Below are 15201 nucleotides of genomic sequence, written 5' to 3' on the forward strand. Positions count from 1 at the left end.
CTGCTACTGCAGTTACTGCTACTGCTGCTGCTACCATTACTGCTGCTTCTGCTACTGCTATAGTTACTGCTGCTGCTGCTGCTGTTAGTGCTGCTGCTGCTGTTAGTGCTGCTGCTGCTACTGTTAGTGCTGCTGCTGCTGTTAGTGCTGCTGCTACTGCTGCTGCTACAGTTACTGCTGCTGCTGCTACTACTGTTATCATGCTGCTGCTGCTGCTATAGTTAGTGCTGCTGCTGCTACTGTTACTACCGCTACTGCTGCTGCTGCTGCTGCTTCATAGCATAACACTTACTATGTGCCAGGAACTGTACTAAACCCTTGGCAAATATCATCCTATTGGATCCTCAACAGCCTGGGGAAGTAGGGGCTGTTATGATCCCCGTTAACAGTTGAGGAAACTGAATCGAGCGAGTTAAGTGATTTTTCCAAAGTCTCACAGGTTCCAAGTGTCTGAGGGCAGGATTTGGACTCAGGTTTTCCTGACTGTCAGGTCCAATGCTCTATGCACTCTGGTACTCCCTAGCTACCAGGGCCCCTGGCTCCAAGGAGCTTCCTGGGAGGAAAACATCGCTGAACACAGAAATAAATACACCTTGGCACAGTCTGTTGGGGGAAGGAGGGCCTGGAAGGAAGTCTTCACCACTGGGGGTATTGGGAAAGGCTTCCTGGAGGAAGGGCCCCATGAAGCTGTGCTGGGAAAGGCTCCCAAGAAGTAGAGATGAGGAGAGAGGATGTTGCAGCCATGGTAGGCAGGCGTGGAAGGAGGAGGCAGGATGTTGGAGCCAGGAAATGATAAGGAGGCCTGTTGGATGGAGCTGAGAACGCATGAGGCTGGGGACAGTAATGAATAAGGATGGAAGGTAGGAAAGCCAGAGCCAGATGGGGAAGGGTGGCTAAGGCCAAACAGAGAAATTGGTTCCTATTTTGCCCTGGGGCCACTAGAGAGTCCTTGACATTTCTTGAGCAGACCTGTGCTGGTCAGTGTGTGGCCATCTTACAGATGAGGAAACTGAGTCAAGGCATGTGATGTGAGTTGCCTAAGGTTGAGCAAGGATTTGAACCTGGCCCCTCTGACTCCAAATCTGGCCCTCTCTGCCCCATACGCTGGTGCCTTTGCCTTCTTAGGAGGCCATGAGCCTCCTTTCTTGGACCCAGCCTAAGGTTCTGTGCCACTGATTGAGTTGGGAGTCTCTTCACATATCATGGCCTTGCAGATACTACAAGGAGTCATTACTAACGCTTTAAAGCCCTGTGGAGTTGGCAGAGTGCTTGCCGTGTACTGTCTCCCCTCAGAAATGGGGCCTTGTGCTCATCCTGGCCTCTTTCTCCTGGGGCCTCCTAGGCCCTGGAGCTGGGGGAGGGGTGGTGGGGAGTCCCAGGAATTTGGGTTTGAATCATAGCTGGGCTGTGACCTCTCAGTCTCTCTGTGACCTTGGATAAGTCGCAACATCTGGCTGAGTTTCAGTTTCCTCATCTGTCAGACCAGGGGATGTCTGCTGAGTGGTACAGTGGACAGAGAGCTGGCATAGGCTTTGGGAAGGTCAGGGTTCGAGTCCCATCTTTGATGCTTTCTGGCTGCATGACCCTGGGCAAGTCACTGGCCTCTCCATGCTCTGGGTTGCTCTCCAAGGCACTAAGCTGCACCAAAGGTGCCAGCCTGCACTGGTGGAGAGTGTTTACTCACTTGGGAGTTCCCAGCCTGTCTCTCCCTCTCGTCAGGTGCCCAGCGGCCCGCTGGGATTGCGGGGCCTAGGACAGCCAAGGGGAGGGGCTGGGAGCCTTGTTGGGATGGCAGTCTTCCTGAGCATTTGCAGAGCTGCCAGGAGAGGGGCCAGGCTGGCTGTTTATTCCCCTCTCAGAAGGTCAGGCTGCCTGTGACTGTTTACAGCTCTCTAGAAGCTGCCTGCAAGGGAGTGAGTCAGAGGCATTCCAGTGTGAGCAGAGCCCAGGATCAGGACAGCCAGTCCTGGGGAGGGTGGGCTCTGGGCAGGGAGGGGGAGCTGGGTTGAGTCACCTCTGGCCAGGCCTGCTGCTACCCTGGGCCGGCTGCTGGCCTGCTGCTGCCCTGCCTGAAGCACTGATGCCTGGGGAGTCACCCTGAGCCAGCCACAAGTCTGGAGGTGGGGATCCAGGCATCAGGAAGCCGCTCCCGCTGAGCGGGTTCCTTGTGTGTCTAGGAGGCCCAGCCCACCTCTGGCATCCTAGCAGGCAGATGAAGCCTCCCCAGGCTCCAGCCACAATGGCGTGGGCTGTTAGCTGGTCAGCATCTTCCATCCAGATCTCGAGTCATGCATGCTAGGGAGGACACAAGGAAACGGGTAGAGGGTCTGCCCTCAGGGAGCTTAGACCAGGTGGGGAGCCTGTGACCTCGAGGCCCTCTAGGTCCTCAAGTGCAGCCCTTTGATTGAATCCAAACTTCACAGAACAAAGGGATTCTTCCCGTCCCCTGGTTTAGAGTCTGGATGGGGCCGGGGGGAAGGGGAAGAGACAGACACATGACTCCCAGACAAGATGTGTGCTGACCCACCCCACCCCACCCCATCCAGTCTAACATGAAGGCCAGTGTGTTGCTGCTGGCCCCCATTTGGGAAGACATATCTTTACTCTGTCTCCATATAAATTGAGGAGGGTCAGTGTTGCCTCATCAGTAGGGGGCTGATCTCAAAGTTGAGGGGTCCTGGGTTCAAATCCTGCTCTGACACATCTTGGCTCTGTGATCTTAACCCCTCAGAGCTCCAATGTCCCACACGCTTGCTTACGAGGTCATGGGGCTTCTTGGCCTTTTTTGTGCCAAATACCCCTTTTGGTGGGTTAGTGAAGCCTGTGGATCCTTTCTCAAAGAATGGTGGGGTTTTTTGCTTGCTTTTTAAATTCACATTTGGATAAAATACTCAATTTTAGCTAGAGGTTCGTGAAAATAAGACTGCTGTTTTTTTCTCCCCCAAGTTCCCTAGCCCTTTGAAGTCTGGCCTTAGCCCTGGGGGCTCCAGCTTCCTCTTAGAAGCTGCCCTGCATTGGCAGAGTTTTCTCATCTGGGTTTTTCCTGTACATAAGAACCCACAGGCTCAGTCTCTGTCCCTCTCCTTTCCCTTATACGCCCATAGACTGTAAACTCCTTGAAGGCAGGGACTCTTTCATTTTTTGCCTCTGTACCCCAGGGCTCAGTATTATGGGGTGCCTAGTAGTTGTACTGACTGCCTCTCAGAGGAGGGGAGTCTGGGAGGCTTCAGTAAGGGAGGGCCAGGCCAGAGAGCCTTCTAGGTGAGAAGCAGAACACCTGGGAAGGCCTGGAGTGGATGGGTCACAGCTGTGGGGGAGGGCAAAGAGGTTTGCCAGTCGGGGGATGGGGAGGCTGAAGAAGGAGGATGAGTGGCCAAGGCTCTGTGTTATTGGACAGACTGGCCTTGAGGCTGTTTTGATTCTTGTTCTTTGTTGATGGCTAGTGGGTTTATAATTGAAAAAAAAAATTTTTTAAAGAGAGATTTAGTGGAGTGGGGAGCAAAAGGAAGCCAGAGTTGATTTCAAAGCAAACGAAAGTGATCATATTCCAGAGAGCTGGCCCAGGGGTCCAGTAAATTGGGTGTAATCACCTCAGTGTCCAGTTCTTTGAGAGCAATGAGAAGGAATCATCAGAATGTGGGAGGGGAGCCTTGGGGGCAGTCAGAAAGTTGTGACACAGTGGATATCAGCTGTGGGACAACAGCTGCAAATCCTTTGCCCCAGGAGCATAGATGCCCGTAGATCTGGGGCTAGAAGGGTCTCAGAGGCAGCTGACCAAATTTCTCATTTTATAGATGAGGAAATTAAGATCGAGGGACTTTCCTAAGGTCACACGGGTTCATGGGATCATAGCTGTAGAGCTGGAAGGGGTCTCTGAGGCCACCACCTAATCCCACCCCCTAATCCTATAGATGAAGAAGGTGAAGTGCAGGGATATTAAGTGACTTGCCTGAAGTCATAGAAGTCATATTGGGGGTGGGATTTGAATCCAGATCCTGTGCCTTCAGGGAAGCATGCAGGTGGTGCCTGTGGGCCTGGGCTGGGCCCACCTGCAGCCTTGGGCTATTAGGCTGCTGGGGAAGGACACCTTGGTTAGCTATGTATGTGGGAGGGTAGGGCCAGGGCTAGGCATGTGCTGGATAGGAAACTAACAGATGAAGGAACGTTCTTTGCCAATGGAAGTGGGCACCTTCTGCAAGGTCACACAGCCTGTGTGGATGGGGCAGAAGCAGGGTTTGAGCTGACTCTGAAGAGATGCAGGGTGGATCTCTCAGTGGCTACAAAAAGAAGCCCAGAGAATCCATTTCTTCCTCCAGCCATGTGGCATAGCTTGAACCCCGGACACGTGATTGGAAACCCTTGGTGCTTGACACAATGCCACAGGCTCTGGTCATCCTGCTGCTCCACTGAATCCCAAATCTCCTCCTTGACTCCTCTCTCTTTGCTTGTTTTCATAATAGCATCCCATACCTGGAGCTGTTCTCCCCTTCCAGACGTTCAGAGCTCATCTCTGAACTCTGATGGGGTTACCAAAAACCCTGGTGATGGAGCTGCAGACCCCGGGCCCTGTGGCTGGAGGGATGAACCCAGGAGTAGGCCTGAGGTCCCCAAATTCAGTATTAAAGTAACAATGGCTAGGTGGCACAGTGAATAGGGCACCGGCCCTGGAGTCAGGAGGACCTGAGTTCAAATCTGGCCTCAGACGCTTAACACAAAAACTTGCCGTATGACCTTGGACAAGTCACTTAACCCCAATTGCCCTCCAGAAAAAAAAGTAAGAGCTCAGAGCCTGACCCTCAAACAGGATGGCACCATTTGGTCACAGGGCACTTGGCTGGCCTCTCAGCCAGGATGCAGAAGGAAGGACATCCATGTGTGGTTGTGCTGGGGAAGAGGGGTGTGCAGATGCCAGGCTTCCTTGTTTCCTGTGCCAGTATGAGGATAGAAACATGATAGAACAGACTAGCCAGCCTGGGCTTGGGCAGAGCATGTCTTTTATGTAAAGGATGGGTAGGAAGTTCTTCTGTCTCCCCCCTGCCCCAACCCTTTTGACTGATAGCCATCAAACCCTGGCTGTTGAACCTGGAAGGCTTTTCTCTACTGGTTTATATGAGCATGATAAGCGTCCTAAAGGTGCTGTTTTTTTAAGCTAGTATCAGGATCACTGAATAGGAGAAGTGTGCCCCTACCAATGTTGGCACAATGGGACAAAGTCCCAGTCTCCACAGTCTTGTACATCTGGTGGCCTGTGCCCAGAAGGGAGGCCTGCCTATCCATGTGTCTCTATGACGATTTTGGGGGGGAAACTCTGAGCCAGCCTGTTCTTGAAGTTAACTCCTAGGGTGAATCATTTTGGGTGGTGAGAAAATTTTCCCATCTTGCTTTTACAAATCAAGAGGGGAAGCTGACCATGATCCTCAGGAAGCCTTTGTGGGATTGTGAAATGCTGACATTGCTGTCTCCAAAGACCTTCTGCTGGACTGAAATCGAAAGCAGTTTTTCCCCCTGTGGTCTCAGCAGGTGGTTCCTAATTTTTCCAAATTTGCGACCGTTCCCCACTTTTAATAAAACGATTTTTAAAATTTGAACCTAATCTTCAACAGACACGAACATTCCAATATGCAAAGAATAAAAAAAAAAAAGATTACGGGAAACTGTGATTTACAGTTTGTCCTTTAAAAGTGTGCATCAAATTTAACAAGGTAGTAACAACATTGCCCTTTCAGAACTTTTTATTTTCTTCAGTGTATTTTTTAAAACGTTTTATCACTGCTGCTTACTTCTTGTTTTCCCCTGTGACTTCTCATTAACTCACTCCCCCCACTGAAACAGAGATCCTCCCTTGTAACAGATAAGTATGTCAAAGAAAACACTTGCACACATTGGCCACATCTGAAAACGTGTCTCATGCTATACCCCAAGGGCCTCAGCCAGGAGGGAGAAGCCATGCCTGGTCACTGAGTTAATGAGTTAGGAAGTCTTTCAAAGTTATTTTCCTTTCTATTCCTTTGATCATCATATAAATTGTCTTCCTGGTTATTCTCATTTCCCTTTGTCTCAGTTCATAGAATTCATTTCATTTTTCTCTGAAATATCTATTTGTCATTCCTTACAGCACAATAATATTCCATTACATTCATAACAGCTGGTTGAACTGGTTCCCAAATCGATGGGCACCTCTTTAATTTCCATTTTTTTTGGTATAAAAAATGCTTTTACAGATATTTTTGTATGTCTCTGTCTTTTCCTTCTCCCAGGAAGTTCTGGGGCTGGAGCCCTGTTTCTGACACATACTGGGGGCCTTACTTTGTATCCCCAGGGCTGAGGACAGTGCTTGGCACATGGTAGGGGCTTCAATGCTTGTTAACTGACAACCTCTCAGCACTACAAACATCTCCTTTAAGATTAAATGCCAGAGGAAGTATGGACCTCCATTCACGGGAATTTCCTCATGGGAGAGTTCCCTATACAAGTGTGAAATCCAGCTCCAGGCCTTATCCCCGTCATCTTTAAAACAATTTTAATACTGTCTTTTATTTTTATAATCTCTTAATTTCCAAATATCTCTTCAGTTGCTCCCCAGTAAACCATCTCTTATGTCAAAGAATAAAAAAGAAAGAGCGGGTGGAGGGGGAAATGGTTCAGCCAATCTAGGCACACATAGTCCACACCCACAACCAGGGAGATGGGAGGAGAGTGTGGGGCGAAGGGGGGAGAGGAAGCTGCCCATGCCTGACGCCCACCTCCTAGTTGGGTAACTGGGTGGGAATCTCCCAGAGTAGGGTGAGCCCAGCAGCCAGGTTCAGATGAACCTGACAGAATGGGAAGCGGCCCACTGTGGGACAAGAAGAAGGGAGGAGTGCTTTTTCTCCTCTCTCCTTTGGGGCCAAGTTTATCATTATAATTATATCGTCTATATTAATTTTTCTTCCCCCTTTACCTTTCCATTTATTGCTCTGTCCTGCCCAAATAAATTCTTTCCCATGAGCTAGCTCCCTTCGAAGAGAGGCCTCCAGCCCTCCTGTGGGTATGGCTCGGTAAAGGCCTAGGTCCCAAGGTCCTGCCTCCCTGCTGCTCCCCCTGTGGCCCCTAACTGCCCGAGTCTGGGAATTACGAGTGATTCAGCTCAGGCCAGTGAAGATGAACATAGTACAGTTGGGTTTACAAAGAGTTTTCTTTGCAACAGGCCTGTGAGGTAGGCAGTGCAGAAGTACTGCTGTGCCCCATTTACCAGATGAAGAAACTGAGGCGCAGAGGAGTTAAATCACACAGGCAGTCGGTATCAAAACCAGGATTTGGATGCAGCTCTCCTGACTCCTTGTCCTTTGTGGTTCCCTCGTGGCTTTGGTGCTGCCTCTCTGTCTTAGGGCTGGAGCTGTTGAGGTGCAATCCTCAGACGTGGGTGAGAGGTGGTGCCCCTCCCTCCTCCTGTCCCCGGCCTCCTCACCAGGCTCGACTTCTGTTTTCCAGCTGCCCAACATGTTTGGCGACCTTCGGTCCACGTTCATCGCTCTGATGATCGGATCTTACGCCTCTTCTGCGGTGACTTTTCCAGCAGTTAAGGTGAGGCCTCTTTGTGGGATCCCTGGGAGCGTGGGCCATGGCAGGAGGTGTGCCCAAGCGTGTGTGTTCTCAGCTCCCCTCTCAGGGCCCCTGCAGAAGGAAGTAAATAACAGTAGGCCTTGGGCTGGGCTGGCCCCGGCCCAACAGGACACACCTGGGAACAGATGGGGAATGACTGATGTTCCTATATGGCTTTAAAGTTCGCCAACTGCCCTGAGCCTCACAAGAGCCTTCTGAGGCAGAAATTATGGGTATTATCCCCATTTTATAGAGGAGAAAACAGAGGCTTAGAGAAGTCTAGTAACCTACCCAGGGTCACACAGCTTTAAGTGTCCAGAGTCAGGATTTGAACCTGTCTCTTTCCCCAACCAGCACAGCAAGGCCTGGAGTAACCATGGTCTGTGTAAAGGGAGGTGCTTCTGAGGGTCCCAGCCCTGGGGCTTGTCTCTTCTGTGCTGGTGCTCATACTGGCGTACATTCCCAGCTCTGGGTAAAACTCCAGGGGAGTCTGCTGCCAAGTGAGGGAGCAAAGCAAAACAAAACAAAACAATCCCAAACAAACCCCAAACCACATGCAGCCCCTCAGGGTCTCCCCACCTCTGTGCCTTCCTCATTGACAGGAGCTACCAAAGCCCCTTCCTCTTTCAAAAGGAAAGAGAAAGTGACTGGGGAGGTTCTGATGGGAAGAGGGGGCTGCCCAGGCCTCCAGCCCCTCTCTGCCACCCCCTCCATAGCCCAATTGAGTCCTGGTGGTTTGGAATCCCAAGCATCCCAGGGGGGCGAGCCTCCAGCCCTGAGCCCAGAAGCTAGTTCAGGGTGAACCTGATGGATCAGGCCTCCAGGTTCCATGGGCTCCTGCTCTGGGGGCCACAGGCGTCAGTTCTGTAATGCTGTGGGCCCAAATCCCTGGTTAATGTCGTGGGCCCAGATCCCTGGTATCATGGAGGAGGAAACTGAGCTTGGAAAAGAGTGGTGTCCAGCCCAAGCAGTGATCCAGGCCGTGAGCTGCAGGGGCAGGGCTTGCACCTTGGGCCGCTAGCTGCCAGATAGGGCTCCTCTCTGTTGGTCTGGCTGCCCTGTCAGGTTCTTGCCAGCTCTGATGCCTGATGGCCATTTGCTTGCCTCTCTCATTCCATCTTCCTTCATTTACCCTGATGCCTTTGGCAGCCTTCTCTGCTCTGGTCACAGGATTGTAGGTCTAGATCTGGAGGCATCTAGTCTAAGCCCCCATTTTACAGATGAGAAAGTTGTGCCTGGGGGGTTGTGACTTGGCCCAGGGTCACACAAACGCTCAGTGTCTGAGGCAGGATTTGAAGGCCAGCACATTACACAGTGTGCCACACTGTGGCCATGATGTTTCTCCCAGGTGATCTATGACTTTGGGGCCTCCTTCATCATCATCCTGGTGGTTTGGGCTGGCTGTGCTGGGCTTGTTTTCCTGAACTGCTTCTTAAACTGGCCCCTGGAGCCTTTCCCAGGACCAGAGGACATGGACTACACGTAAGTGGTACTGGAGGAGGCCTGGCTCCTCTCCTCCTGTGGGTTGTGGGTGGGTGTTGGGCTTAGCTCAGGGGCCCCAGTGGCAGGGCTGATCCCCTTCTTGCCACCCCTACACAGGGTGAAGATCAAGTTCAGCTGGCTGGGCTTTGACCACAAGATCACCGGGAAGCAGTTCTATAAGCAGGTGACCACGGTGGGCAGGCGCCTCAGCGTGGGCAGCTCCATGAAGCAGACCAAGGAGCAGTCGGCCCTGCAGGAGGGCAACAAGCTCTGTCTGTCCACCATTGACCTGGAGGTGAAGTGTCAGCCGGATAACGCAGGTACTGAGCTCTCTAGGCTGAGGCTACGTGGGCAGCAGTAAAGGGCAAGGTGGATGGGAACAGAGAGAGTGCTGAGGCCCAGAGAGGGCCAGTGATTGGCTCGAGGACAGAGAGCTAGGATCAGGTCTCCTGACCCCGACTGCCAAAGAGGCGGGGTAGTATAGTGGTCGGTGTGCTGGCTTGGGAACCAGGGAAGCCGAATCTTTCCTCTGAGTGTGACCAGGTGGCCCTGAATGGCTGGGATAGACAAGTGGCCAGTCTGGATGTGTGGAGGGAGTTTCCCTGCTGGGAGGTCCTTGTGTGGGTGAAACCTCAGGGCCAGATCTTATTACTATGGCTGACTTTCCTGGAAATGGATCCACAGATCCGCTTGGCAGGCCCCTTATGGTCACACGGTCACATGTCCTTGTTCCTGCTTCTCCTCTGAGCTGGATGGCTGACACCTATGGAAGCCCTTCCTGGCCCTCAGGCCCCATTTCTTTAAGGCTCCCCAGGGCAGGGGCAGGGTGGATCTGGAGCTTTAACTCTAGCTGTAGAAGCTGGTCTGGTGAACACTTAGGGAGCTCCTTCTGTGTGCAGGACACACCCAGATGGCCCCTTCTCTCCAGGGTTGGCATTCTTTAGGGTGGAGGTCCCTCCCCGCCATGGTTGGGCCCGTGTTGTCCCTTCCTCCAGCTCCAGCAGGGCAGGGATGGGCCCTGGGCCCCTCTGACCTGTCTGTGCTTCTCCCAGCAGCCCCCTCCTTCATACACAGCCTGTTCAGCCCCATCCTCCTGCTCAGCCTGGTCACCATGTGCGTCACTCAGCTACGCCTCATCTTCTACATGGGTGCCATGAACAACATCCTCAAGTTCCTCGCCGACGGCAGCCAGGATGCAGGTGGGCCACAGGGGGACATATCGCTCCTCAGTCGTAGTCATGGGTGCCCACCATCCCTCCCCCACCCCCAGTCTACCCCCACCTGCCTGGGTATGTTGCCCATTCCACTGACTCACCACCCACAGAGGCAGGGGTGGGGATCTCCTGACCTGCTGCTGTCAGACAGGCTCTGCTGACCACCTGGCATCCTTGTTGCTAGCCCTAACCAGTGAGGCATCGAGTGGGTGAAATCCAGGAGATCGTTTGAACAGCAGCAGGCCCCAGCTCATAAAGCCGGCCTGCCTGGAGTTAGGGAAGAATGCAGAGGGGTGGGTGAAAGTGGCAGAGTTTTGCTTTTTCTCTTTCTTCCTTTTTCTCTCTCTCCCTTTTTTGCTTTCTCTCCCCCTCTTTTTTCTTTTGCTTTTTTTCACTGTCTCTCTGCCTTTTCTCCACCCCCCTTTTCTCTCTACCTTCTAGTAGGGAAGGGATGGATGATTTATTAGGGGCCAGGAGAAGAGGGGCCCCCTGGGCCTCGTCCTTAGCAGAGATGCCAAATCGGACTTCAGCACTGGGAGATTCCCTAAGGAAGAGGGAGGTGGGAGCTCTGGGAGGCAGATTTCCCCCCCTGGGTCTGGCAGCTCTGGCTGCCAGGGCCTCCCAGCTTTGTGTCCTGAGGGCCTGACCATCCTAAAGTGCTGGGCCAAAGCCTAGGAACTGCTGAGTGGCTGCAGCTGCTGTTTGCTCTGTGTGCGAAGGTCCTGAACAAGGTCCAATCAGGATTTGTTAGATGAAGTTTAAAGAACTAGACGTGCAGAACCCGAGGCCTGCTTTCACAAACATCACACAAGGGCTGCTGCAGCTGTCCAGAGGCATGTACTCCACAAAGAGATGCCAGTTGGGGCAGCTAGGTGGCACAGTGAATAGAGCACCTGCCCTGGAGTCAGGAAGACCTGAGTTCAAATGTGGCCTCAGACACTTGACACATAACTAGTTGTGTTTCCTTGGGCAAGTCACTTAACCCCAATTGCCTTGCCTTCCCACCTCCAGAAAATAAAAAAGATGCCAGTGAACAGAACCCTGGGGTCACACTGAATGTGGTAAATGGGCATGTTCAGGGAGACTCTGGGGGCTACCTCCTTGTTAGGAAAACTTAAAGTCTGTCATGTGGCAGAGGCAGCCAGGTGGTACAGTGATTAAGAGTCAGGAAGACCCATGTTCAAATCCTGTCGCAGATGCTTACTAGCTGTGTGACCCTAGACAGATCACTTCCCCTGCCCAGGCCTCTGTTTTCTTGTCTTAGAAATGACACTCTGTCCTCCCTGCTGGCTCTAAATCTGTGATCTTGGAATCCTGCCCATTGCCTCAGTTGCTCTGCACTGCAGAAACTCTGTTCTTCACTGCAGAGGGCAGCTGGGCCAGGCATTTAAAGGGATCTGCAGGTTCTTATTTTCATAGACCTAGAAAGGTCCTAGGGCTCATTTGGCCCAAGCGGGTCAGAGTGGGTGAGGGAGGAGTCAGAGGGCTTGCCTGAGGTTGCACATCTGTCTGGAGGCAATGTCTGGACTAGAACCTATGGCTTCTGACTCCTATCTCCAAGCTTTTCACTATATATAAAATGCTGATAACCATTTCAAGACCCTAGAGAAGTTTACATTTTTCCCCTTCAGAAAGTGCAAGCTTAGGGGCAGCCAGGTGGCTCAGTGAGTAAGAGCACTGGCCCCAGTGTCGGGATGACCTGGGGATCGAATCCAGGCTCAGACACTCAGCACCACACCCAGAAATAACTGGCTGTGTAACCTTGAGCAAGTTACTTAACCCGATTGCTTTAAAAAAAAAAAAGTATCTTAAAAAGGGGCGGCCAGGTGGCTCAGTGAGTAAGAGCACTGGCTCCAGTGTCAAGATGACCTGGGGATCAAATCCAGGCTCAGACACTCAAGCACCACACCCAGAAATAACTGGCCGTGTGACCTTGAGCAAGTTACTTAACCCCGATTGCTTAGGGGCAGCCAGGTGGCTCAGCGAGTTAAGAGCACTGGCTCCAGTGTCGGGATGACCTGGGATCGAATCTGGGCTCAGATACTCAGCACCACACCCAGAAATAACTGGCCGTGAGCAAGTTACTTAACCCCGATTGCTTAGGAAAAAAAAAAAAGAAAGTGCAAGCTCCATCTCTTTAATGGGGTGAGGCAGAGGTGATAGGCCACTGTTTTATTTTATTTTTCCTTTAAGTTTTCTTTTTTTGGGTGGGAGGGAATGCCTTTTTTTAATACCATGGCATTTCTTGATATTCCCACCAATGGGGAGAAACAAGTTCCTCTCCTCCCCCTTATAGCAACCACCCCTGCCATACAGTTAACCAGAACAACCTCACCTGACAACGTATGCACCATTCTGTACCTGTAGCCCCTCACCTTGCTAATGAGAAGAGAGGAACATGCTTCATCAGCTGTTCTTAGGGACCATTTAATGAGAGTTCAGCTTAGGTCACTGGTTTCTCTCTCATTTCTTATATGAATTTCTCTGACTTGTATTGAAATCTTACTTCTCTCAGGACATGATACTTTCAAGATGAGCGAGCCAGGGACGTGCAGGGGCCCCTTTCTGCTTGAGGAAGGTCTGCTGTGGCAGAGTGTCCAGAACGGCTTCCTCTTCTCCCTCCTTCTCTGTCCCCTACCCCTCATTTCTGAGTGACTAAACCCGTCTCACAGCGATCTTCTGATCGAGGCAGCTCCCACTCTCACTTCCCCTTGTTGCTTCCCCATCCCAGTCTTAGCCACAGTATTGACTTACCAGAACATGTATGACGTAGGATCATGGCCTCACGTGGCTGGAGCTACAGCAGAAGTGTGCGTATTGCCCCTTGCCAGTATGTGGAGCCCCAGCTCTGTGGTGGCCTGGTTGGAGATGATTGGAATCTGATGCTTCTGCAGGGAGCTGTCTGTGGGTCAGGTCCTGAAGCTCAGTATAGCATCTCCAAGCCCTGAGCTGACCCGTCTCCACCCTCTCTTGTAAGCAGAGATTTCTGTTGCTAACTCCTTCCCTTTCTGCATTTCTCCCTTTGCTCCCTTGATGCAGTGATGGCTACAGGTGAGTGGGAGGGCTTTCCACCCATTCCTTCCTCCCTGACATCTCATCAGAGAAGTCCACCATGTTCGAGATCATCTCTGACTCTTACCTCTCTTGCCTGCCCTCTCTTGGCTAGATCAGTGTGGGGGGAATAAAAAACAAGGGCAGGCAGGTAAACACTCTGCAGGCCCCATACTTTCCCTCAGAGCCCCTGCGAGTTACCTATCTGTGGTAATAGTCTGGATGTGGAATGTTTTTTTGTTTTAAACTTTGTATTTGTATTGATTTCTTTTGTCTTTAAATCACCTACATTTCCAAACATCTCCCCCTCCTGTTTTTCCCCGGAAATGAGAGCCATCCCTTGTCACAAAGAATAAAGCCATTTGGCAAAGCTAACCAAGATGCCCTGTGAGTCTGATAGGACACGCTGTGGCCTGTTAATGAAAACTGGGCAAGGATTTTGCTGCTTTTTTGAGCTTAAACATTTATCATTTTTAAAAAAAAGGAATTTTGCTTATGAGGTTGTGGGATTTGGAGCCAGAAGAGGCTTTCCAGATCACCTAGGCCAATCCACTCTTTTCATAGAAGGAGAGAAGGGGATTCCCTGATGTTTCTGTGGGCTCTGAGTGTAAAGCTGAGATTCAGAGGAAAGTTACTCATTGCTAATTTGTTGGCTTTTTTCATTGTCTGAGAGAGAAACATTTTGTAGGTCATTCAAAAGCTGGATGGACCCTCTAGGGTTGCTAGCATAAGCAGTTAAGGCATCTTGGCTTTCCAGGGGCTTGGGAGTAGAAAAATCCAGTAGCTCTGACACCAGAAACATCTGGATTTCCCTGCAATGTAACATTTGAGGCAGTCCAACAACTAGTGACTCTGCCCAGCCCAGTGTCCCTAAGGCTGTCTCATAGCAGAAAACTTTTCTAATAGGCACTGTCTCTCTCTCCCCAGTGGGTCTTTACACGTCCATCTTTGGTGGACTACAGCTGCTCTGCCTCCTGACGGCCCCGGTCATTGGATACATCATGGACTGGAGGCTGAAGGAATGTGACGATGGCTCTGAAGAGGCTGAAGAGAAAGATGGCGACCAGTACGTGGACTGTGGGAGAGTGGGGGGGGGGGAGGCGCGGAGGATGTTTAGAGCTAGCCGTGCTATGGAGCGAGCCCCCATCGGGCATGCCTGATGACCCATGCTGGAAGCTCATTGCAGCAGACACGGTGGTGCATCCTGGAATGTCCTGCCGGCTCACTGTCAGAGACCCTTCCCCTCTCCCTGCTTCCTCTTCAGGAGCTCTTTGGCTCCTCCTCAGAGTTCAGTTTAGAGCTGAAACGGGCCCTCTGAAATCAAAACTGAGTCACAAGGATAGCAAGAGCTGGGATTGGAACTCGAGTCCTCCACTTCCAAATTCAAAGCTCTTCCCCTCCATACACAGAAGAAAATGGATGGAAAAACAGGAAACGCCAGTCATTCAGTTGATGCTCTTTCTTTGTAGCCCAGAAGGGCTAGAAGAAGTGAAAACCAATAGTTGAGGTGGTGGGATCATTCATAGCTTGTCCTTGTTCTCTGCCACTGTTCTGCCCACCTCTCCACCCATGACCCAGCCTCTCCTTTCCCCACACCTGGGAGCTAGCAAGTAGGAAAAGAAATGGATTTGGAGTCAGAGGCCCTGGGTTTGAATCCTGACTCACTCACTGTCTGGATGACCTCAGACAAGTCACTTAACCTTATGGGCCTCGGTTTCCTCATCTGTAAAAAGAAAGGTCAGACCAGATGATTGTGAAGGTCCCTTGCAAATCTAAATCTTCCAGTTCATAACATGAGTGAATAAGCAGCTGCTCTCCATTCCTCAGAGCTCTTCCCATGTGAGTGTCTCAGAGGCTGTGCCAGATGGCAGAG

The 15201-nt window shown here is 51.5% G+C and overlaps 1 protein-coding gene across 3 annotated transcripts in view; it reads left to right on the top strand.

Annotated features, from left to right (window-relative positions):
- The window catches only part of SLC43A2 (solute carrier family 43 member 2), a 58680-nt gene that overhangs the window by 26005 nt on the left and 17474 nt on the right, over positions 1–15201 (top strand). For 2 of the 3 annotated variants that reach the window (XM_069089678.1, XM_069089676.1), the window contains exons 6-10: positions 7471–7563; positions 8930–9063; positions 9181–9383; positions 10116–10262; positions 14256–14394. In XM_069089678.1, coding sequence (XP_068945779.1) covers positions 7471–7563; positions 8930–9063; positions 9181–9383; positions 10116–10262; positions 14256–14394 — 716 coding nt within the window. The remainder of the gene's footprint in view (positions 1–7470; positions 7564–8929; positions 9064–9180; positions 9384–10115; positions 10263–14255; positions 14395–15201) is intronic. The other variant, XM_069089679.1, reaches the window with a different exon arrangement.

Source organism: Petaurus breviceps, unplaced genomic scaffold (genome assembly GCF_028583685.1).
Source record: "Petaurus breviceps papuanus isolate PSGF00001 unplaced genomic scaffold, PetGlider_PUasm1.0 186, whole genome shotgun sequence".
Lineage (NCBI taxonomy): Eukaryota > Metazoa > Chordata > Mammalia > Diprotodontia > Petauridae > Petaurus > Petaurus breviceps.